The sequence below is a fragment of the Callorhinchus milii genome, unplaced genomic scaffold (assembly GCF_018977255.1).
Source record: "Callorhinchus milii isolate IMCB2004 unplaced genomic scaffold, IMCB_Cmil_1.0 Scaffold2, whole genome shotgun sequence".
NCBI lineage: Eukaryota > Metazoa > Chordata > Chondrichthyes > Chimaeriformes > Callorhinchidae > Callorhinchus > Callorhinchus milii.
The window spans coordinates 119,826,222-119,849,445 of NW_024704743.1; the positions used below are offsets into that span (position 1 = coordinate 119,826,222).

Sequence of the window (23,224 nt, forward strand, 5' to 3'; positions counted from 1 at the left end):
ATTCCTTTGCTACAGAAACCAGAGGGCAGGTTTCCTTGAAGAGCAGTAGGGCAGGGATAAATAGTGGGTTTGGGAATTGAAAATTATTCTTGTATTTTTGCTCAATGTGGGAATCGAGGAGATCAAATTAGAGATTGAATTCTATAATGAAGTACAGGATGACCAACAAGTCATGATACCATTACAATGTCTAATAAGTCTTAAAGAAATGATGATATTTGGGGGGGGGGGGTTTATATAATAAGGTAGTTATCGCGACTTTTTGGTCACCTTTTATATTGTGAACAGCCCTGTGAAAGGAGCCATTTTGATGGCCTGAATGGATATTCTCACTACGTGCTTTAAGTTCTTTAAAAACAATCTAATGTCTGAGATGTGAATTGTTACTGAAGAGTTGGAGCAGCAGTGTATTTCACTCACAATTTGAAAACTGCAGCTACTGAACAATTATATTTGTATTTCTTTGAAGTGCTTTGAGACGTCTCAACGACATGACGATGCACTGTATCAAATGCAAGCATTATTATTATTTTTTGGCATATACTGGTATATTTCTGATCAGATATTTCCTATTAAAAATGATCTCCCATCAAAATCAATCACTTTTATCAATTTTTAAACAACTTTGAAAATTGTTACACATGTGGCCATCATGGACTATTTTGATCTATTTCTTGTTTCACTCATTGGCGGTGAGAGGGGATGGTGGAAATAATTAAGATTTATTTTGGTCAGCTGGAAGTCTGAGACATGCAGAAGCCGATCACCATGCTCAACAGTATCCAAACCAAACTGAAAATTCCATGCAGTTTGCCCAGAAAATATAGTCAATTCACTTTATAGTATATTTCTGTGAAGTGCTTGGAGACATCTCAAAGACATGATAAAGGCACTATGTCAAATGCAAGAATTATTATTATTATCCCACCTACACCAGTGGAAATAATAAAAAAAGAAATTATCACAGTACTTATCAAAATATGTCACCAATAATTATGCACATCAACAATCATGATATTGCAATATTGTTTGTTCACTACATGGCTGTTTGTGGGGCATTGCTGCGCATAAATTGACTGCCACATTTATCTAAAAAAAATCAGTTCACTGTAAAGGACTTTGAGCCGTCCTCTCAATATGAAAGCAGCTATACAAATGCAAGGATTGCTAATTGTGGTGACTGTTGTCAAGAGTGGCAATCATTTGTGACAGGAGGTCCCCACAAGCAACAGTGATCTCTGACTTAGCTGCTAGTTTGACCAGGTCTTCATAAGACCTGGACACAGAAGAACAGCAAAATCCAGGCTGCCTTCATTGCCTACCAATGCCCTTTAAATAAGTATGCTAACGGAAGTTTCTGGTAGTCACATGTACAATAACCTGTAAACCCAGTATATCTTTTTAGGCGATCGACTTTTTAAATGGTCAAAATGTCCACTAAACTCAACCTCACTCATGATAGAATGGTGGTGCTAATTTTCCAAACAGGGGATTAAGGGAGTGAGTAAGGAAATTACTCCTCAGTTTCTTCACATCTCTTGGAAAAGTCAACAGCTGCCACCTCATCCCTATGATGGCTCATTTCACAATTCTATGATCAACCCTCTGGGCTTCTCTATCTATCATAATAATAATCCTTGCAATTGATATAGCACCTTATCACGTCTTCAAGACGTCTCCAAGCACTTCTCAGAATATACTGGAAAGTGAATTGACTGCATATTTTGTGGGCGAAACGTGGCAGACAATTGCGCACAAACAGTTGTGGATTAAGTGACCAATTGTTTGTTTTATTTTGAAGGAATTATTACCCCCGGAAAAGCAATCTACCGATCAACTAACAACTGGGTTCCTACTTACTGCTAGGTAAACAAAGGCGTGTGGAGTATGGAAACTTGCCCAACGTTTCGCCCTGCCAGGAATTGAACCCGAGTCTCTGGCTTGCAAGGCAAGTGCTCTAATTACTATACTACAGCACTCCATCTATTGCCTTTCTCCATTTTTGAAGCAGCCTCCAAGAAGCTCGGCTTCTCCGTTGCCAAACATTTCTCTTCCCCTCAACAACTAATAACTCTCTATTAAGTTGGTCCAAGACTAGCCCTGCTTCCATACCTGGGCAGGCTCTTCTAGCACCTCTCTTGTGCTCCTGGACAGGATACAAGAAGACTTGTCAGCTGATCTGATAGCAAGTATCTAAATATGTGTTTTATATCATGTTACATCTGCAGACCACATATTCCGTATGTTTCTAATCCTTCCTTAACCTCTGGCCTGCATCCTCTCTTCCCCCCTCTCTCCTCATCGCAGCCTATATCATCCCTATTTTCCCAATGCTACTATGTTATTTGCCCAAACTTTCTTCTCTTGTTCCTCCCAAGTTCTAAATACACCATTTTACATTCAATCTCTCTCTCCTCCCCACCACCCATATTATCAATCAAAACTTATCACACTCTTTGACGTTCAAATTCATTTTCCCCAGAACTTGAACACTGTGGAACTCCTTCGTTTCCTCAGTTTTCCCTTCTTTACTCAATCCACCAGCTTTGAAAAAACAAGTTCATCGCCACCTATCACTTGTGGACTGATCTCACTTTCTCTGTTCCTTTCTTCAGTCATTGTTAATGTGCTGCACATTCAGGCCTGTGGCCCTTCACCTAGATTCTCCAACTTTAAAAATAGCATCGTTGACGAAGACGTATGACTGGGAGAGAACGGCCAAACATTTTGGTCAAATTTCAAGATATTTTTTGTTTGCGGCGCATCCTTTTTTAGTATAATCACGTATATAATCAATACGGCTGTTATCTCCTCAGCAATCCGCCCTTCTGTAAAAATTAATGCTGAATATGCAAATTTATACTGCATTTTTGCAAAAAAAAATCAAGCAGTCAAGTAATTTCAGGAAGGCTGATCATAGATGTGCTTGGGGACAAAGTGCTTATGAGAAGCAAACTGAAATGTTTCCATATGTTTTATGAAGTATTCTGTTCCCTCTAAAAGCAATCACTCACATGCACTTGCTGGCCACGATCCAAAGAGCCCATATGGACATTGCATCCCTTGCGGCACCATATTAGTCATAGGACTGCTATGTCACAGCTCATAGAAAAAATAATATAAAAGGCATTGCATTCTATGTCCAATGCTTTCCACCGCTTTTTAGTCTGCCATCTGACAGGGACCTATAATGGGGCAGAACTAGAAATGTTTCACCAAAAAACACCTTTCACATAAAAATCTTAAATGATTTCCAGACTGGTTGCTTTAAGCTCAGATGTATCCGTTGTATTTGACTCCCAAACTATTTTCCTCTTTCTCTTCCCCCATCAGAAACCCATCTTTTGAGTACAGTTCATTTGCAAGTATCCAAATCTATGTTTTCTATCAGGTTACACCCTCATCTTCAATACGTCTCAAAATCAAGCCAAGGGTACAAAATAGATACATAAAATGGTTTTAATTCACATTACTGTCTTTGAATAGAATGAAGAAAAATGGTATTAACCTGAAGTGAAAAAGGTCAACAGAGTTCTCAAAGGAGAAACAAAATTAAGGATGGAAATAACGTTTTATTTTATTATTATTTTATCTTATTCACAGACAGTAGTTATTCACAGGTTATAGATCAGTTATTGATAGCGTGTACTTATTCAGAGAGAGGAGCTATTGACAGACAGTAGAATAGTTATTGATAGGGAATGGAGTAGTGATTCAGAGTAGTTTATAACAACAACTTGTATTTTTACATAGAGCCCTTTATACAGGGTAGCGTCCCGGAGCGCTTTATTCACAAAGAGTAATTATTTGCAGAGAATAAAGTAGTTATTCACAGGAAGTAGTTAACTGCAGTGAGTAGAGTAAGTATTCACAGGGAGTAGAGTAAATGTCATGCACATTGATTTACTGCAATCTCATTTTTTAAATGCATCATTACAACAACTTGCATTGATATAGCTAGGTGAGTAGGGTGAAAGTGCCCTTCACACAGGATAGTATCTCGGAGCGCCAGACAGTGGTGGAGCTTGACATCGAACCAGTAACCAAGGGGAGGTGATCACAGGCACGGTCGAAGAGGAAGATCTTTATGCAAGATCTCAAGATGGGCAGGGTCGAGGGATTGAGTTTATTAGATTATTAATACAAATAATAATCCTTGCATTTGATACAATGCTTTATCACTTTGTTAAAATGTCCCAAAGCGCTTCACAGGATTTTAACGAAATCCCTTGACTATGTGTTTCCAGGCGAACGCGAAAGCCAATTTGTACACAGCAATATCCCACAAATAGCCATGAAATGAATGACCAATTTTACCCAGGTGAATTGTTGGCCAGGGCATCAGAAGAACCTGCCTTTTACTTTTTAATAGTGCCACACGATCTTCAACAGCCACCTGAACAAGCAGATGGGACTTCTACCCGACCAATGTTATTTCAAAGAAACGTGGAATCTTTCACCTTGTTAACATGGCTTAAATTCTACTCATTCAAATTCACCCCCAAATTTAAATCAATTGATGACTCATATTTTATGATGACTCATATGACTCATAATACATATTAGCGACTTTATTGGGGAAGACGAGTTGTCACATTTTGCCACATAACCAATATTCACTTAATTTCTAAGCAATTAAATTTTGGAAAGGGCTTTACTTTAATCTGTTTACTTATATACAGCTTAAAACTGCAATTTAATATTGTTCCTCCCTTTTCCTCCTAAATGCCATCAGCATATTGGATCTCAAGACATTTCCAACTAAGTGCAAGGCTAAGGGACTCAGTACATTTTGCCCCCAAATATAAAAGTGCAATAAAGTGGATACATTTAAGAATAATAATCCTTGCATTTGATATAGCGCTTTTCACGTCGGGAGGACGTCCCAAAGCGCTTCACAGAACACACTGTAAAGTGAATTGACTGTATATTTGTGGGCGAACGCGGCAGCCAATTGCGCAAAGCAATGTCCCAGAAACAGTCGTAGATTGAAAATGACCAATTTATTATTGTTTTCTTTTTGGTGGGATTATTATTAGGCTCTGTGTGGAGTAAAGAAACTTGCCCAAGGTTTCGCCCTCTGCCTGGAATTGAACTCAGGTCTCTCGCTTGCAAAGCGAGTGCTCTAACCACTGAGCTACAGGACTCCACAAAACTTTTGCATCAAAACTTCTCCATCTTTTATGGCCCTCATATAAAAATTTGCACTTATAATGCATTTCACAGCTTTATAAACAAGATTTAATTTACAAAGACTGGTCATTTTCTGTGCAATATTTCCAAGTCCTCAACAACCAGGTCCTCAATATTCGGAAAGCCTGCTGTGCTTTGGCAAATGCATGCACGCACACTTAATCCTAACAATCATTTATAACTTCCTATTTTATTGATGCCCAACTAATGTCACAGAGCAAATCTAATATACCTATGACAACCCGCTACCACTCAAATCAAACAAAAAAAGGCTATTAAAACTGGCTTGTTAAATATTCCAGGAAATATCTATTCATTGCCTGCACAAAAAGAATTCTGATTTCTGCTTATTTATGAAATCAGAAGTGTAACCGTATCAGTCATCGGGAGATGGGTCAGGATACTCAACTAAGTTTTTTTTCCTGATACCTACACTTGCAATTTTTTCTATCTTTCCCCATCTTTAATGTTTCCCCGTCTTCAGCCACATAACCTTCAAGACAACAACAACTTACATTTATATAGCGCCTCTCATGCAAGGCAGTATCCCAAAGGCATCAAAAGAAACAAGTCAAGAAAGTGTGCAGACATTAGCTCTAATCTTCCGAAGCTCTCCAGATTCTGAAATAATAGCAAAATAATTCACTAGCATATGTGAAAATGTAACACGATTATTATTAAACCATGGAACTAAAGACATGCAAGTTTATCATTCGGGGCAAAATACCAAAACATCACGATGAATGAATATAAAATGGGAACGTTTTCAATTATGTTGTGGAAAAGAATCATTAACTATGGGTGTGGATACACAGATCTTTAAAGATAGGAGTGTTGATATAAAATGCCATAAAAAGTTTAATGGAATCCTTAGTTTTATATTTTTGGGCATTGAATACCAGAGCAAGGAAATTCTGTGGTCAAAGTTATAAAAGAGGTTGGTTAGACCACAATGGGAGAAATGCATGTATTTCTTTGAACCTCATCACACGTCTCAAAGCGCGTCACAGGAGCCCTAACCCTCCATTTCTTCTCCTGCCCTCACACAATCACCTGTGTTGACCTGTGGTCTTAAGACCCTCCTCTTCGACCATGACTTCGGTCACCTTCCTATCCATACCCTCCCCGTCCCTCCACCCCTCCCTAACTGTCCAATGCCTTGGGAGGTCCTCCTGACATAAAAGGCGCTATACAAATATAATTTGTTGTTGCTGTGGTGTACCTCAAGCCTTATTTAAATGCTCCCTCTTGGGGGCACTATCCGCAGACACATAGTTAATTTCTACTTCCACATGCATGCAGATCACACCCATCTGCTCTACTTATCCACTTCTTCTCTTGATTTGTGGTCCACTGATGTTTCTGTTCGCTTGCCTATCAGAGCCAAAATTTTGAATAACTCAACACGAATAAAACACAAGCCATCCTCCTTGGCTCCCGCTAATGTCTCCTCCCTTCTAGCTCTGACCTCCTCAAACTCCCTGCTCTCTCTGAACTCACTAAAACAGTACACCACCTTTATTGTTGATCCTCAGCTTTCTTTTCTCCCACACATCCGGTCCCTGACAAGATCACTTTCCTTCACCTTCATCCCCATCTCTACCCATCTCATATCAATGCTACTTTCATTACCTCCCCACTCAGACTTCACTAATTCACTCCTCACCGGTCTCCCGGTCACCACCATTTGTAAGCAACAACTCATCCAAAACTCCACCGCCTGCATCCTCAGCTGCACCAAACTCAGTCACCCCAGCCCTCGTCAAACTCTACTGGTTCCCTGGCTCCCAGAATATCACCCTCAGCGGTATATCCCTCTATACCCCAGCACCTCCTTATCCCTCTAATCTTCTATTCTACACTTCTGCTCACTTCCTTTCACTTGTCTAACTCAGGATTCTGGCAGATCTCCACACCACCATTGGTGGCCAAGCCTTCAGATGTTATGCCTCCAACTTCTGGAGGCAACTTTTGCCCCCTCCTTCTATCCCTCCATCTCGCTCCTCTTGATCTCTCTTTTACCTTGCACCTCAAAAGCCATATCTTGAAATGCACCTACGGCCACCTTTCCCCACTTTACCCTCTTAATGACGTCCTTGAAATGACTTTCAAGACAAGAAGGCTGCTGCTGTCATTGTATCTACAGTCATGAGCAGATCCTGACAATCCAATAATGGTACCCAATTTTCCTGCTGTCCACAGCTGAGCCTCACAAACACTGGCTAGCTAAATGATGGGAAGGAAGCTTGCAATCTTCCCTCAACAGAATTGATTGTTAGCTGTTTTAGTGCAGCATGTTGGATTTGAAAGCTCCAACATGTACTGGAATCTCTCTCTCTCTTTTCTTGCTCTTTGCGAGCCTCTTTATTGCTATTATACACACTGTAAAACTTCACAATAAGCAGTTGAAAAATAAAAAGCCAGAATGAATAAAACAGTAACTTTTTCTTGGAAATGTGCAGAGACTCTATGCAGTGTTTAAGAGTCTTCAGTCCTGGGATTTGAGAACACACAAATATAAGAACATTTTCTCTTTGCCACTTCTAAAGTGTGCAATCATTCCCTTGTGATGGTGGGTTAGAGGCACACCCCCATCTTGTCTATGCTAGCAAACAACAACAACTTGCACTTATATAGCCCCCCGGAGTGCTTAGCAATGACGCAGATTGGCATAACCAAGGCATTCAGGACTCCAAAGTAATCATCAACAACAATAAATTGCATTTATATGACCCTTCACGCAAGTAGCGTCTCGGAGCGATTAAGAGCGGTGTGGTTTGACGCCAAGCTGGAAAGAGAGACAGACTAAAGCCACTGTCAAAGAGGAAAGTCTTCAGATGTGATTTGAAAATGGACGAAGAGGGGGCAAGACGGAGGGAGGGATTGAGGCCAGGAGTTTCAGAGTTTAGTGCAGCACACTGGGATAGTGCTGTAATTGAATCAGTAAAACAAAGCAGCTTACTAGTACTTGGCACTGGTGTGCTCGTCAGTTCATATTACACTACCCTTTTGGGCACTGGGTTTCAGTTCTATCCCATTCAATAAAAGTATGTCAACTCCTCCCAAGGCTCATCGATAAACAGGCAGGCCACACAGCCATCAGCAGTTACTGCAAATACAATCACTGAGTACGCCACACAGTTAACTCCGCTCTCCCTGTTCCAGCCGTGCCACCCTTTGAGCTATTTCGATCATCTCCACTTAGACCTTATAAATCCAAAAATAGTGACTGAAACTTTGCTCCTGGTTATAATAAATGCAAAATCAATCAAATCAGATGCTTAAAAATATTTTCCCCTTTAAAATTACTGCCTGTAAAAAAGAATACTTTGCGTAATGAGAAGCAACAAAGCATTTTTTTAAAAAAAACAAAGAAAGGGCAAATAATAATGTACTATATTTGGATTTGGTGCAAATCTGCTACTAGTTAGACCTAATTCCACGAGCCAACCTCGGTAATACCATGTATATATAAAATAATGGATGTTGAAGGAATTACAAGCTGTAATTCAATCAAGGTGTGCTGATGAAGTCATAACAGAACCCCGACATAGAATTACAGTCTTTAACTCTCACCATCATCGTTCTGATTACACAAGACTTTTTTTTCAAAAAAAATACAGCATTTCTTAAATCACTCAGTTATACTATGGCGGAAGTTCTTTGAAGTGCTACAAAGCTATGCGTTAATATCTCGATGTGATGCCTTTAGTTACGAAACTCGGGAACTGCAAGGATTTGAAGTAAGATGTTCGAAATTCAGATTGTATGGCAAGAAGATCAATATTAATCAGAACAATATGCCAACATTTTCATTAACATTTCATAACCTTGTACTGCAATGTGGTGCACAACACAAGGTCATATTACAAGATTTGGTTCTTGACAGTCTCTCTCCATCCCACAAGCTCGCTGAAGTATTGTCTCTGCAGCATCTGAGCTCAATGCAGCCCAGCACGGTATCAGATCAGAAATAGGAAGGTATTTGTTTGAAGAGATATTTGTTTTCTTCCTCAGCAATAGTCAGCAATAGTCAAGCCACAACATTCTATTATGTGCTGCTACTCACTCCAAAATATAAAATAATCGCTTTTTCTTCACCTTATCTGTCAAAAGCCTCCCAGTTGGTCAGAATAGTTTGCAGTTCTAATGTTTTTTATATAGTGTTTGCTAATTCATTGCATTTGTAGTACATAAAACCCCATTAAATGTCCACGACTGCATTTAAGGCATAAATGGGTTACTAAAATATGCACTTGACTCGGACAGTGGATGGTAATAACAATAAGAATCCTTACATTTGGTTTAGCGCCTTCCACATTGCAAGGACATCTCAAAGCGCTTCACAGGATTTACTGTGAAATGGAGTGACTGATTATTTGTAGGCAAACACGGCAACACAATTGCACACAGCAATGTCGCACAAATTTAGTTAGGGATTTGTTTAGTCAGGACACCGGGAGAAACTCCCTTCTCTTTTCGAACAGCACCTTTGGATCTTTTAACGCCCACCTGAACAAGCAGATGGGATCTTGGTTTAACGTCTCATCCGAGGGTCGGCAATTCTGATAATGCACTAATACTCCAACCACAGCACTGCATTGGTGTATCATCTTAGACTATGTGAATTCCAAGTACCGAAATGAGATTGAACTCACAACTTTAAACTTAAGAGGTGAGAGTGCATCCACTGAGCCAAGCTAACACGGAATAATCTGATGGATCTTGGAGTTTGAGAGGTATTCTATGCTGTTTAAGATTTTTTAACCTTTTTTTAACCCTTCCCCTCTCCTCCCTTTTCCCTCCGTGACCCCAGCTCAGGTCTGAAATGCTGTACACCGTCCAGCGCCTTGGGACGTTCTCCGCACGTGAAAAGCGCTATACAAATGTAATCTTATTGTTGTTGTTGAAGGCTCATTCAATAAACACATAGAAGAAGAACAAAACTAACCTCAGATAACATGACTGCTGACCTATGTTTCAACAAAATCTTCTGTAGTGAGTTTATTTAACATAAAGCTCCCTGTGTTGCTGCTGCATTTATTTCTCTCTGTGCTTTAACAAATTTGTCCCTCTTGCCCCCACTACTCCCCCCACCCACAGGAGAATTATTGCATACTAAAATCTCTCTTTGCGATTGGTTTGTTGTGTTACAGCATTATTCTCAAGGGTAGGTTTACTCTTTTGGTGGGAAAGATAGCACTATTCACAAGTTCACAAGGGGCAGAGGGAGAGCAGATCTGTTACAAGGCAGATTTACTCTCAACACTAGGGTTAAAGACAATGCTTATTTGGTCTAGTTAGCCAGTTAATTGCAATAACTAACAGTACGCTACAAAAACAAAACTAACCAGAAGCTTGGGAATATGTTTTATGGATAATAAGCTGTCTGTTGTGCCAACCACACAATGAGCGCTCTGAAGACAAGTCAGAAACTAATAAGAAATAACGGTAGTTTGACAAAAAGGAAATTAATTAGAGCTTTCTAAAAAAGATGGATGCAAAGCTGTGCGCAATTGGCTACCACGTTTCGCATACAGAATATACAGTCAATTCACTTTACAGTATATTCTGTGAGGCGCTTTGCGATGTCTCAATGATGTGATGAGGGGCTATATCAAATGCAAGGATTATTACTATTTTCATCACTACATCAGAAAACTTCAATCTGATTTAAGAATACTCTCACCATCTGGCTCTGCAACTGTAAGTTACTCGCTCCTGTTCCTTCAGGTCACCCAACCACAACGCAACACTCAACAAATGAAAGGTCTAGCAGTGACCAATTCCCATGACCGTCAATAACTCTCTTTAACCATCCATCAGGATGCGGATGGGTTGAACTGTTTTGTTTTGCTATTTAACCACGATGGGAAGCAGCGGGCACTACTATCCTGCACTGCCCTCCCAGGGCCATAAACCACCAGATTATCACAGCCTTGAGACCTTAAAATTTATGATTGTATGGAAATTTTGTGCAGCTTTTGAAAAGCTCGTAAATTCAGTCTTAATTTGAAAAAGCCCGTTTTTTCTGCATTTCGAAAACATTCAGACACCTAAACCTTCAGCAATCTGAGACGCTGCAAATCGTGAAGAGCGCTATATAAGTGCACATTGTTGTTCATATAAACAACCCCGGTTCAACTCCAATCTTAAGTTTGAATCTCACAAAGAAAAATGAAATACCTGGAAATTTCACCTGTCCAAAAAAGCTCACAACCTGTTGTCTGATCCATGGTACCACGCAGGTTGTAAAGTGGTAACCACAGAGCATTCTGTGCACTCATTTTCTCGTCGCCTCAAAAACACACATATATGGCTCCAGAGAGATTTTGGAAAGAAAGGCAGAAAAAAATACAAAAAATTACAACTTGCATTAAACCTAAAAATGGAAGCTTTCTAAATCACACAACGTGGCACACACCATTAAGAGTGTTTTTAAAAAAGAAAACACAACTAATTGTAGGTCTATTTCCCAATTATATCCAAATTCTGCAAGAGAACTTTACACCATAATTCACTCAATGACACCTCTCAACAAATATCTAATAAGCGGCAAATTGAAGACATGTGTCTTCAAGCGAATTTGTTTGCTGCTGAAATCTAGCAGCAACCAAATGAAACAATAAAACAAAGGTTTTGAAAGGCTTGCCAAGAGCCGCCTATGCCCTCCAATTAAATGGTACTGAACCATTTTGGCAAATTCTGGAAAGACTCATTATACTGCAGGACTCTAGGTTATCTGTGAAAGAATGCGAGGCTCACTTCGCAAAACAAAGCAATAAAATGAAACCAGATGTGATCTGGAGCTACGCATAAATGTTATTTATCAAAAAAGATAACCCGATACATCAAAAAAGTGCTACTGGAAAATTAGGCAGTTACTTTTCATATTCTGACAACCAAAACAAAATATTACGAGACTACTTAAAGTAATAAGGACACCAGTGTCAGCTGTTGATGTTCCAACAAAGCACAAGCTCAACGGTGAAGATTTTTTATACTGATGAGAAACTTTCAATGCTACAGTAGTACTGACAGAAACACAAAAATGGCTCTAACCTGTTTTCAACTACAAGTCTCTCATCCATTGGTGAATAGGGGAAACCGAGTCAAACATACAACAGCTTTTCTGCAGTACCAAATCTCCAGCAGTGCAACACAGCACTGGAATTTCATTGGTGCTCGTTTGAATGTTCTCTTAAATTGATTCAAATGTTTTCAAAAAAAAATAGTTTTTCCAATGTTCCTTGACATCACTTGTGCATGAAGTCACCATGAATAAATGTGCTTCAGATATTCTGGGCAGAATTTTCATGTAACATCTGTCGCACTGCGATACCATAATTGCGTGCAGTGTTAATGATTATTGCCCGAACAAATATTTTGTTTGGCAAAATTCAGATCCCACTGAATGCACTTTGACCCAGAAAGTATTCACATTTGTAATTGAACCACAGTATTATTATAACACACTAACCCTCTAAGTAGTGGATCATTAAATTTTAGATTTAAATAAATAGTGGCTATCTCAATTTCTCTCGAGTCTACAAACAATAACTCCAGTCCCTCTGTGATAAGTCGCAATTTTGCTAGTTGACTTGTGTCAATAATAATCCTTGATATAGGGCCTTATCACGTCGCTGAGATGTCTCAGAGCGCTTCACAAAGTATATTGTAAAGTGGACTGACTGGATTTTGTGAGATTGATACAATTGAATAGGGGAAACCGAGTCAAACATACAACAGCTTTTCTGCAGTACCAAATCTCCAGCAGTGCAACACAGCACTGGAATTTCATTCACAAACTCCCAGTTAAAATACGAGCTTATTGAACTTATTTCGACTCAATATACCTCCAGGATCTGCTTTTGCTAGTTCTTGTCTACATCACTAGATGGTGGCAGAGATTTTTTTCCCTCAAGGGCGAAGGAGAAAAAAGTTTAGGGAATGATAGCATAATTTCCACCACTTACACAGACAAGAGTAAATTATCTGCTCCTGGGTCTTTGTTAGTCTATCTTGTTCAACTGCTTCACCATGCACAAGAGTGGTCTAAAGAGACTTAACTGTGGCGATCAAGAGAGAGATTATGAACACTTGGGAAATGAAGGTATGAAGTGATAATGCAGAAAGGAGAGTAGAAACATACAAGAGCTGCCATAACTTAATACTTTCCCACCCCCCTCCTTCATGCAAACCACCTTGATGCACTCTGCACACCATTGCACTCTGCTGAAAGAATACAATACAAATTTACATTGTATAGCACCTTTCATGTCGGGAAATGCAACAAATATTAGTTGTTCGAATGTTGCTAGTCATCACTTGCGTTTGTAATCACCATGAATCAATCTGCTTCAGCCGTAACATGAATATTGTGGACAGTAGGATTCTGGCTCATACAACTCTCATACAATTTATACTGGATTGTGATGTTCACAAGGAGTTCCTGTCACCTTCGTCAGGTGTGCTCATTGGGTGTCTAATGACTAGCCTCGGTGGGCAGGTGGAGGAGTAGAGGGAGGCGCAAGGGGAAGAGGAAGGAAAAGGAGGTAAGTGGAGTCTATTTGGAGTTGAGGTAGTTACAAGAGTTCTGGCAATGAGAACACTCCTGAGGTAAGTTTCCTTACTCTACCCGCCTCTGTTTGCCTTGCAGTAAGTAGGAAACCAATTGTTAGTCGATTGGCAGATCGCTTTCTGGGGGTAATAATCCATTCAAAAAAAAATTTTGTCACTCACACCACGACTGTTTGTGGGACATTGGCTGCCACGTTTTGCCCACAATATGTACAGTCAATTAACTTTACAGTATATTCTGTTAAACACTTTGAGATCTCTTGATGGCATGATAAGGCGCTTTATTGAATGCAACAATTATAATGAAATATCAGAAATGCAGGTGAGTATGCACGCCATACTAGACAACCAATACAAGAGTCCAATGTTTAGAGGTTTGGATCGGATATTATTAAGCACGATGATGAAACAAATCATTTGACCAAATAAAAATGAAAGCACTATTAGTTGAGCAGTGAATTTCTCTGGATGCCTTAAGTATTTATGTAACAAATGCAAAATGTTCAAACTACCGGGGGAGCAAAGCTACTCCACTCCCAGAGTAGGAGACAGATTTATCCTTCTTGTTTTCACAACACTTCAAAAATCAGGACTTAAAAATTGATTTTGGCATTTAGCACTCTACAAATCGCATTAAATACCACCTTCTTAAGGTGGTATCAGGAGGGGCATAATTGGTGCTGCCTGGGCTCTGTCTGCATGTTTAACTGCAAAATGTACCAAAATCATAGCTGTCAAACGTGCAATATGAATGTGCCACAAAAGTGTTCACTTTGTGCCTTCATCATTCAATTTTAATGTTAAAATCTGTATTTTTTTTAACACAAAGACAACTGCATGGAATATTGAAATTGGATCAGAAAGGTCAAAATATTATTGTTGCATACGAATAGGTGTGATAAACATTCGACTACTTGCAATTAAAGATGCTTCAAAAATATGCTTCAAAAGACGGTGGAAGCGTCATTCAAGTGCAAATTAGATAAGATTTCTTTTAGAAAATAATATTTTGGGATACAGGATAAGAGTAATTTGAGACAAGACAAGTGTCGTATGCTTGGAACACCTAGGCAACTTTGGATCTATGATTCCCAAAGCTTTCCCATGTGATAGTAGAGAAATCCAAACAGAATTAATTGGAATCAATATCTCCATTATTGTTGCATGCGACTACTAGGATAGCGGAAGTCAGACTAGATGGATCATCATGGGCTGTTTGACTGCTGATCTGAATGTTACACGACTCTGAGTACAATATCATGAAATATATGATTTTAAAAGCAAATCACATGGCGACTATAGATGTGGAAAGAACACTGTTGTGCACAATTGGCTGCCGCGTTTTCCCCATAAATATAGTCAATTCACTTTACAGAATATTCTGTGAAGCGCTTTGAGACGTCGGGAAGATATGAAAAGCGCTATATCAAATGCAAGGATTATTATATTATTATTATAAAGAACTAAAAAAAATTCTTGTGTGTGTATGTGTGTGACGATAGCACACAGTCCCCTTTTTCAGCAATCTGCTTCCGACATCGCTGTTTGCATATGACTGGTTTAATTGACACTCATAAAATTACAACAATGCAGACTCAAGAACCATTAAAAAAATTAAACTCTTCTAACTCCACAGTCATTCAGATAATTGTTCCTGTGCTACACAGCTTATTGGTGCATTCAAAATTGAAATTTGTCTGTACTCTATTACAAAACAGTTTCATCATCTCCAGACTCTCACAGAGAAGGATGATTCATTATCAGCTCTTGAACGCATCCTTGATATAATTTGGGGCAATTCAGAAGTTGGAATCTGTTGAGCTTTCAAGAGAAAATAAAACTGAAAGGATTATCTGACTTGACTCCACAAGAGACGACACATTTAGTACCGCAGCAATGTGTAAGTAACGGTAGTTTGGCTAAGCTTATGTTGATGACATAAAGAACGACATGTTCCTAATGAGTTGGAAAATACTGGCTCCTCGGGGGACTGTACCAGATGCAACTCACCAGGGGGAAAGCTACTGTTCTATACAGCAATTTTCTTTTTACAAGCTATAATTTATTATTCAAGTACTGAGGTGTCCTACATAAATGGTACATAAACTAGCAGTAGCTGTAGTACTTAAAAAAAAATTGGCATGCATTTTTAGCTTTGTTTGATTATTTTTGTAAAGCTACTCATTTGCTGGGGAAGAGTCGACTCCAAAAAGCTAAAGACCAAATAATTAAAATCAGAGTCACTCCTCACCACCCCCACCCACCAGCAACACAGGTTCGTTATGCAGCCTTCGCCAGCAACTGAATGGAGCCGTAGAATTTCAAGCATATATCCGTAGTATCTCCACGAGCAAAATCAGCCCATATCCTCGCTCCCCCAAATATAATTTACTGCTCATCCTCCACTCTTCACCCCACCATTGACTGAGCCTTCAACCACAAAATTCCCATTCTCAAAAACTCGCTCCCAAAATCCTTTTGCCCCACAGCGTCTCTCTCTGCTTTCAAAACCCACTTAAATTGTTACCTTTGACCGTGCATTTGGTCAGCAACCTCAAATTTCTCCCCCATCCCCCGCTCCGTGATTCTCAGTCAGCACTTTGAGTCACTCATCCGAAGTGAAAGGCTCTATAGCATAAGTGTGAACGTCTTGAGTGACTAAGTAATAGGCAGCAAAGCACAAGTTGTTGTTGGTCTCTGCGATCATGAAGAAAGAGGCATCTTTGCACAAGTGTTCCTGCTCCCAGAGATGCGCTGTGCTGTAGCCACCCATCCATCAACTGTAATCATGGCAGGAGATGTGACAAATCTTATGAACCTATCTCATGACCATCTGGCTTTGAAGCCATAATGTAAAACCCTCCACGGTCTTGCTCCACACTACATCTGTGGCTTTCTAAAAGCTTATCAACCCGCCCACTCCTCAGTTCAGAAGGCACTGGCCTGCTTCACATCCCCCGCTCTGCCCACTCTACTATCAGCAGTTGAGCGTTCAACCTTTCAACCCCCACTCTCTGGAGTTGCATCCTGAGTCCGTTTGCCTCATCCTCTTCCTGTTTCAAGGTTTGTCTCAAGACCTTCCACTTTGACCATGCCTCAGATCATCTTCCCACCCCCGTGCCCTTGGCCCCTATACCCCTCTCGAATCCCACCCTCATCTCGAGTGCAACCCCTTGACTGTCCAGCGCCTTCGGAGATCCTCCCAATGTGAAAGGCGCTATATAAATGCCACACCTAAAAAATGATAAACTTTATTTTAAGTTTTGTACTTTGACTGTAAGAGGTTAAGAAACTGTTCAGAAGTAGAACTTTAAAATACCTGAAGGTTTGAAGATTTCATTGAGTAAGGCTTCATCCACTGGGATTGATGCTCCTGCTCCCATATTGTGTGTCCAGCTCTGTAGAATGGCTTGCAGGAGCAGTGTCTGTGCTCTTGTGGCTTGTAGTGTCAGAGTGGGCAATTCAAATATACACTCGGTTGTAGGGACAAATGATCGCTTCAGCCTACAGAACCAGAAAAAAATGCACATTTAGGTTGTTGGAAATAAATGAGATTTCCCCTTTATTTTTGTCTAAAGGCAACAAAATAAGTAATAGTGACACAGCCTGGCTCAGTGGGATGGATCACTCTCGCCTCTCAGTCAGAAGGTCGTGGGTTCAAGCCCCACTTCGGGACTTGAACTCACAAATCTAACATGACGCTCTAATGCATTGCTGGTGGGGGGTGGCGAAGATGCATTGTTGGGAGGTGCCGTCCTTCTGATGAAATATGAAACCAAGTTCCCGTCTGCTGTTCAAGCAGACGTTAAGGATCCCATGGCCCAGTTCGACAAGAGAAGGGAGAAGCGTCTCAGTACATGTACTCTTAAGGAAACAGAGCGAGTTATAGCGGGGTCAACTTGTGAATGGTTTGTTGAGGTGGGCAGCAACCACAATGGACACTGCATTTTGGCTTTGCTACTGAACCAATCCGGTGGTTGTAACTCAAGTCACTATTTTCGGTTAACACATCATTGTCGTCTCTTGCAGCAAAGTAAAGCCACATCTATGGGTTTGCCATGTGAAATGTTGTGGTTTGTAAAGTCATCAGAGGTGGTGCCTTTTTACTCTGCCTGTATGTAATAAATGTTGAACAGCAAAGTTTGTAATGGAACAGACAACTACCAAATTGTTGGCATTCAATATCAGTGAATTTGCTGGGCTAATTTGAATGCCATTAACATGCCGGTTTGTTTGAAAGAGAATGAAGATGTGAAACCTTTGTTTAAAATCTGATTGTAAATATCATGAAGAAAACTTTCCTTTTTATGGAGCACCTGCAGGAAACAGCACGGGTTTGAAAACCACCTGAAGATGAGAATTTGTTACTATTTTTTTTAAAAGCCTATTACATTGTTGAATTAAGTTTGTCAATACCCTCACTTTGAAATGTTTAACACGCCACATGCAGATTCATGAAGTAATACAGAATGGATAACATGGCAAAACATCTGCATGTTCTGCAGGATTAGGTCTGTAAAAATTAGGTCAAATCTATGCTCCAGGGGAAAATAAACCTCAATGTAACCAGGAGATCAAGCTTCTCATTAAAACAAAGCCTGGACAGACTCCAATGTAAATTCAGAAGGTAGAAGGATTGAGAGATCTCTCCATTCTTTCCCCCACTACATACACACAAAAATTAACTCTAGAAATGGAATTGTGTTCCACTGCCTTGACTTAAAATTCTGTACGTTGCTTTTGACCAAGCTGCTCTGTTTGGTACCAAAGAAGTCCCACTTCTGATTCATGAGATTTACTGTGTGCAGACGGAAAGCACAGCTATTCATGCTTTCAAAATCAACACCTGTGCAAGACTGGGGAAATGTTACAGCGAACAGCTGGCTTTAATGGTTTACATAGAGTCCCAAAATGCAAGCTCAAAACCCACAGAAAGTTTCCAAAAGTTTCATTTTGATTATTACTCATATCCTGTGCAATGTAAAACTGTGTGTTCATTTTTTCCAAAATAACAGCAAGTTCTAACTAGTTATTTTTTATGACAGCAGTGCACATATTACTGGTCCAGCATAGCATGCTTTAACAACACTAACAATTAAAATGCAAACTTAACTAACATATTAAGTTAGTGTCTAAAAAACAATTAAATTCATCAACCTCAAAAAGAGGAAGAGAAGAGCGAATCTACTGGGACTGGATTCCACAACCCAAACTGACCTCGGTACCCAGGATGGTAAGCTATGGTTAAAGCTCATGGAAAAGCCAAGAATACTAAGCAGTCCTTAAAATTGATATAGCGCCTAACACTTGAAAATATCTCAAAATGCCTCGCACGCAATTGCTTTGAAGTCCAGTGACTGATTATTGGCAAAAGTGGCATCCAGTTTGTGCACGGCAGATCCCACAAACAGCCATGAAAGTGAATGACCAAATTATCCGAACACCTGGAGCAACTCCTTGCTATTGAGAAGAAGGGACACAAAAGACAAATCCTGCAGCAGCTTTGGTTTGCCAGTTTTTGGTTGCAGGTGATAGCTAATCCCACATGTGGGGAGATAGTTAAAATTAATTATGTACCTACATAAGAAACAGCTTATGTTATTTCAAAAAGTGACTTCAATCCATGCTGAATCAAGTTCCAGGAGGATTTGTTTTCTTGATTACACCTCATATAACTTGATCATAAAATGCATTATAATAATAATCCTTGCATTCGAAGTAGGGCCTTTCACGTCAGGAAGACATCTCAAAGCACTTCATAAGGTATGCTGTGAATTGTAGGGACTGTATATTTTGCACACAATTGCAGCAGCCAATCTGCACAAAGCCATGTCCTACAAGCAGCCACGTAGCAACCAATTTTAATCTGAACAGTTCTTCACAGAGGCGACCATTATTCGCAGTGTTAGACAATGTTTGGCTCTGGAACTCTATCCCCCAGTGCCTTCGCCGCCTCCTCCCTTTCCTCCTTCAAGGCCGGTCTCAAGACCTTTCTCTTTGACCGTGCCTTCAGCTCCCCTCTCGACTCTCTACCCCCTCCTCGCTCCCTCCCTTCCCTCCCCTCACCCTGACCATTTCCCCCTTGCTCGGGTCCTCACCCAACTGTACAGCGCCTTGGGACGTCCTCTCGACGTGAAAGGCGCGCTATAAATGGAATCTTGTTGTTGTTGTTCTGTCTAGCTCACCAGTGATCACACACGAGAAGGTGAAAGAGAATGTGGGTTTGTACTTGCGAGTCAAGAGACAAGCACTTTAAAACGTCTTCCTTTGGTAATTTATTGTTGTAGGAAGAAGGAATCGTTTCCTCCATTAAGGAAGGAGAGAAGGAAATTTGAAAGGTAAGTCACCCCAGGCCGTTCTCACCTTTGGCAGCCACCAGTTCTCACAGTATTAGCATGCAAGGGTGGAGAAGGGAAAGAAAATCCCAAAACACAGGAAGAAATAAAAGTGTGAAAGCAATCTCTGGTGGGCCAAAGTCATTCTCTGCTTTGTACCCACATTCTACTTGTCTGTTTGCTCAAGTGGTCACTCAACACAGGTCTACGCCAGCATACATTATCTCACTTTTGGCAGATTTTTGTTACAGCATTGTTGAAGGGGTGTTGCCATGTTTTAAGAAACATCACCTGGTTTCCAATCCCCTTAATGAAGGCACAAATGGCCCATTTCACTCCTATTTCATTGTGCCTGCAAGTAGCTGGTCTTAATTAAGGCCAAACCACAATGAAAGCAGCTGATATTTGCTGGAGGCCTCTGAAAAAGCAACTGCTGTGGTTTATGTCATCCTGCAAAAGTACAGAGCGAGCCTAGTTTGACAAAACCTGCTGATGGAGCCAACAATGTCCCTGTCCCCACTTATAAGCCACTACTATTTTGGATTGTGCTATTTAAACTGGACGTATCTACATGAGAGCATAAGTCTATCGTGATAGACTGGATAGGTTAGGCTGTGTTTTCAATACAGAAGCAAATTTTAAGAGGGGACCCAATAGAAGTGTTTAAAATTCTAAAATTATGTAAGGTTAGCCTAAATAGCCTACAGTCAACCACTTTACAGCATTTTCAGTGAAGCGTTTTGAGACATCTCAACGACGTGAGGCGCTAACTCAGATGCAAGGATTATTATTAAATACGCTGCTCCCACTTGTTGGGGAGTCTGTAACCAAAGTACATAGACATAAGATAGTGACTAGGGGATCCTAAAGAGAATTTAGAAGGAACTACTTCATGCATAGAGCAGTGAGGCTGTGGAACCCTGGAGCAGTGGTTGAAGCAAATATATAGATCATTGATGAGAAAGCAAGATGTACGCGTGAAGGAGAGGGGAATAGAAGGGTATGGGAAAAAGTAAGGAACGGGTGGAGACTCACGTGGAATATAAACACCAGCACAGACTGACTGGGCCAAATGAGACATTTCCATGCTGTACCATCAACGTAAATCTATTCGGGGTGTATAAGCTCCATATTTGAAATAACAGTAGATCCACTGGTTTGCCTACAAAATACCCATCAGTATGCTTTACAGTATATCCTGTGAAGCACTTTGAGGTGTCTTCCTGATTTGAAATTAAATTTAAATGCAAGGATCATTATGTTCAAATGTCTGTTCATAGTTTAGCCACGAATGAATAACTAAATCTGAGTCCAGTGTATGAAAACAATCGGACGAAGCTATGACTTTGGCAAAATCTAAATATTCAACCACCCTCTCCAGTTAAATTTTTATGTAATCATTAACAAAAGGCAGACAACAATACAGCATAGGGGAGGGTTGTACTTACAAAACTATTTTGGACAGTTTTGTTCCTTATAAACAATGTAGCTACTTTTTCCAGAAGATCTAAGCATTTCACAAGTGCTAGGCACATGTAAAGGGGTGCGAAGATTGGGCAAGATGTTTAAATAGCAATGTGTGTGTATTTACAAAATCCTGCAGCTCAGTGGTTAGAGCACTCGCCTCGCAAGCGAGAGACCTGGATTCGATTCCCGGCAGGGCCAAACCTTGGACAAGTTACCTTACTCCACACGCCTAACAATAATCCCTCATGAAAAAAACAATATTAAAATTGGTTACTTCAATCCACGACTGGTTGTGGGACACTGCTGTGCGCAATTGGCTGCCAAGTTTCGCCCACAAATATACAGTCAACTCACTTTACAGTATATTCTATGAAGTGCTTTGAGACGTCGAGAAGACGTGAAAAGCGCTATATCAAATGAAAGGATTATTATTATTATTAAAGCTAAAACTTCAAAAGATGGAAGCTTTTCACTGTGGTAACATAAAGTACGCATTTTTATTTAAAAAAATAAGGGCAGGACAAGGGAGTTTGAATATTCTGTGCTTTGTTTACTTGGGGGGTGGGGGGGTTGGGAGGCATTACTGAAATTGTTTTATATTGAAAAAGAACTACAAAGACATTTCAGTAACAATCAGTTTCATTGGGTTTGACTTGTATTTTAAGAAAGAGAACAGCTAAACACTATGAAATAAATAGAAGAGCAGCAATGTCCTTTGCACTTTGTCAATGTCAGCTTGGCTCAGCTGGTCAGAAAGTGGTGGGTTCAAGTCCCGCTTCAACTCACAGTGAAGCTTTAACCCCTAACCTTGAACTGGGGTGTGCAGTATTGTTGGAGATGCTGCCTTTCAAATAAGATGTTAAACCGAGGTCCCGTCTACCTCTTCAGGTGGACTTTAAAGAACACATTGCACTATTTGAAAATAATTTACTGGCCAACAATCCTGCACATTAATTAATCATTCATTTTGTGCTTTTGATGTGACCATAACAACAACTTGCATTTATATAGCACCCTTCCGGGTAGCATCCCAGAGCGCTTTTACAACAACAAACTTACATTTGTATAGCGCTTTTCACATCAGGAAAGTCAGTATTTCGGACCCGAGCTGGGTGTCGGGATTGGGGAGGGTGAAGGGCAGGGGGGAAGCAGGGAGATTGAAAGCACAGTCGAGGAGGAGGGTCTTGAGATGGGTCTTGAAGGAGTCAAGGAGGCGCAGCGGAGGGACTGCGGGATGGAGTTCCAGAGGGTGGAGGCAGAATAGCAGAAGGCCCGCCCGCCAATGGTGGGGCGGGCGAGGCGGGGGACGTGAAGCAGGCTGGAACCCGCTGAGCGGAGACAGCGGGCAGGGTGGTAGGTGGTTAGGAGGTGGGGAGGAGCAAGGCCATGGAGGAATCTTGAACTGTATCCTCTGTCTGATGGGAAGCCAGTAGAGTCGGCAAAGATGGGTGCGATAGGGTCACGGAGCCTGGTGCGAGGGGGACACAGGCTGCAGAGTTCTGGATGATCTGCAGCCTAGGGAGTAGGGGAAGCCGACAAGCAAGGAGTTTTCAATAGTCAAGTCTCGATGTAATAATAATAATAATCCTTGCATTTGATAAAGCGCTTTTCACATCTTCTCGACATCTCAAAGCGCTTCACAGAATATA

At 40.5% G+C, this 23,224-nt stretch overlaps 1 protein-coding gene across 1 annotated transcript in view; it reads right to left on the bottom strand.

The window, feature by feature from the left end:
* LOC103179701 (vacuolar protein sorting-associated protein 13B) overlaps nt 1-23,224 on the bottom strand; it is a 481,880-nt gene that overhangs the window by 340,033 nt on the left and 118,623 nt on the right. Inside the window, 1 exon segment of the mRNA XM_007895087.2 lies at nt 17,093-17,277. Within this exon segment, the coding sequence (XP_007893278.2) occupies nt 17,093-17,277 (185 nt within the window).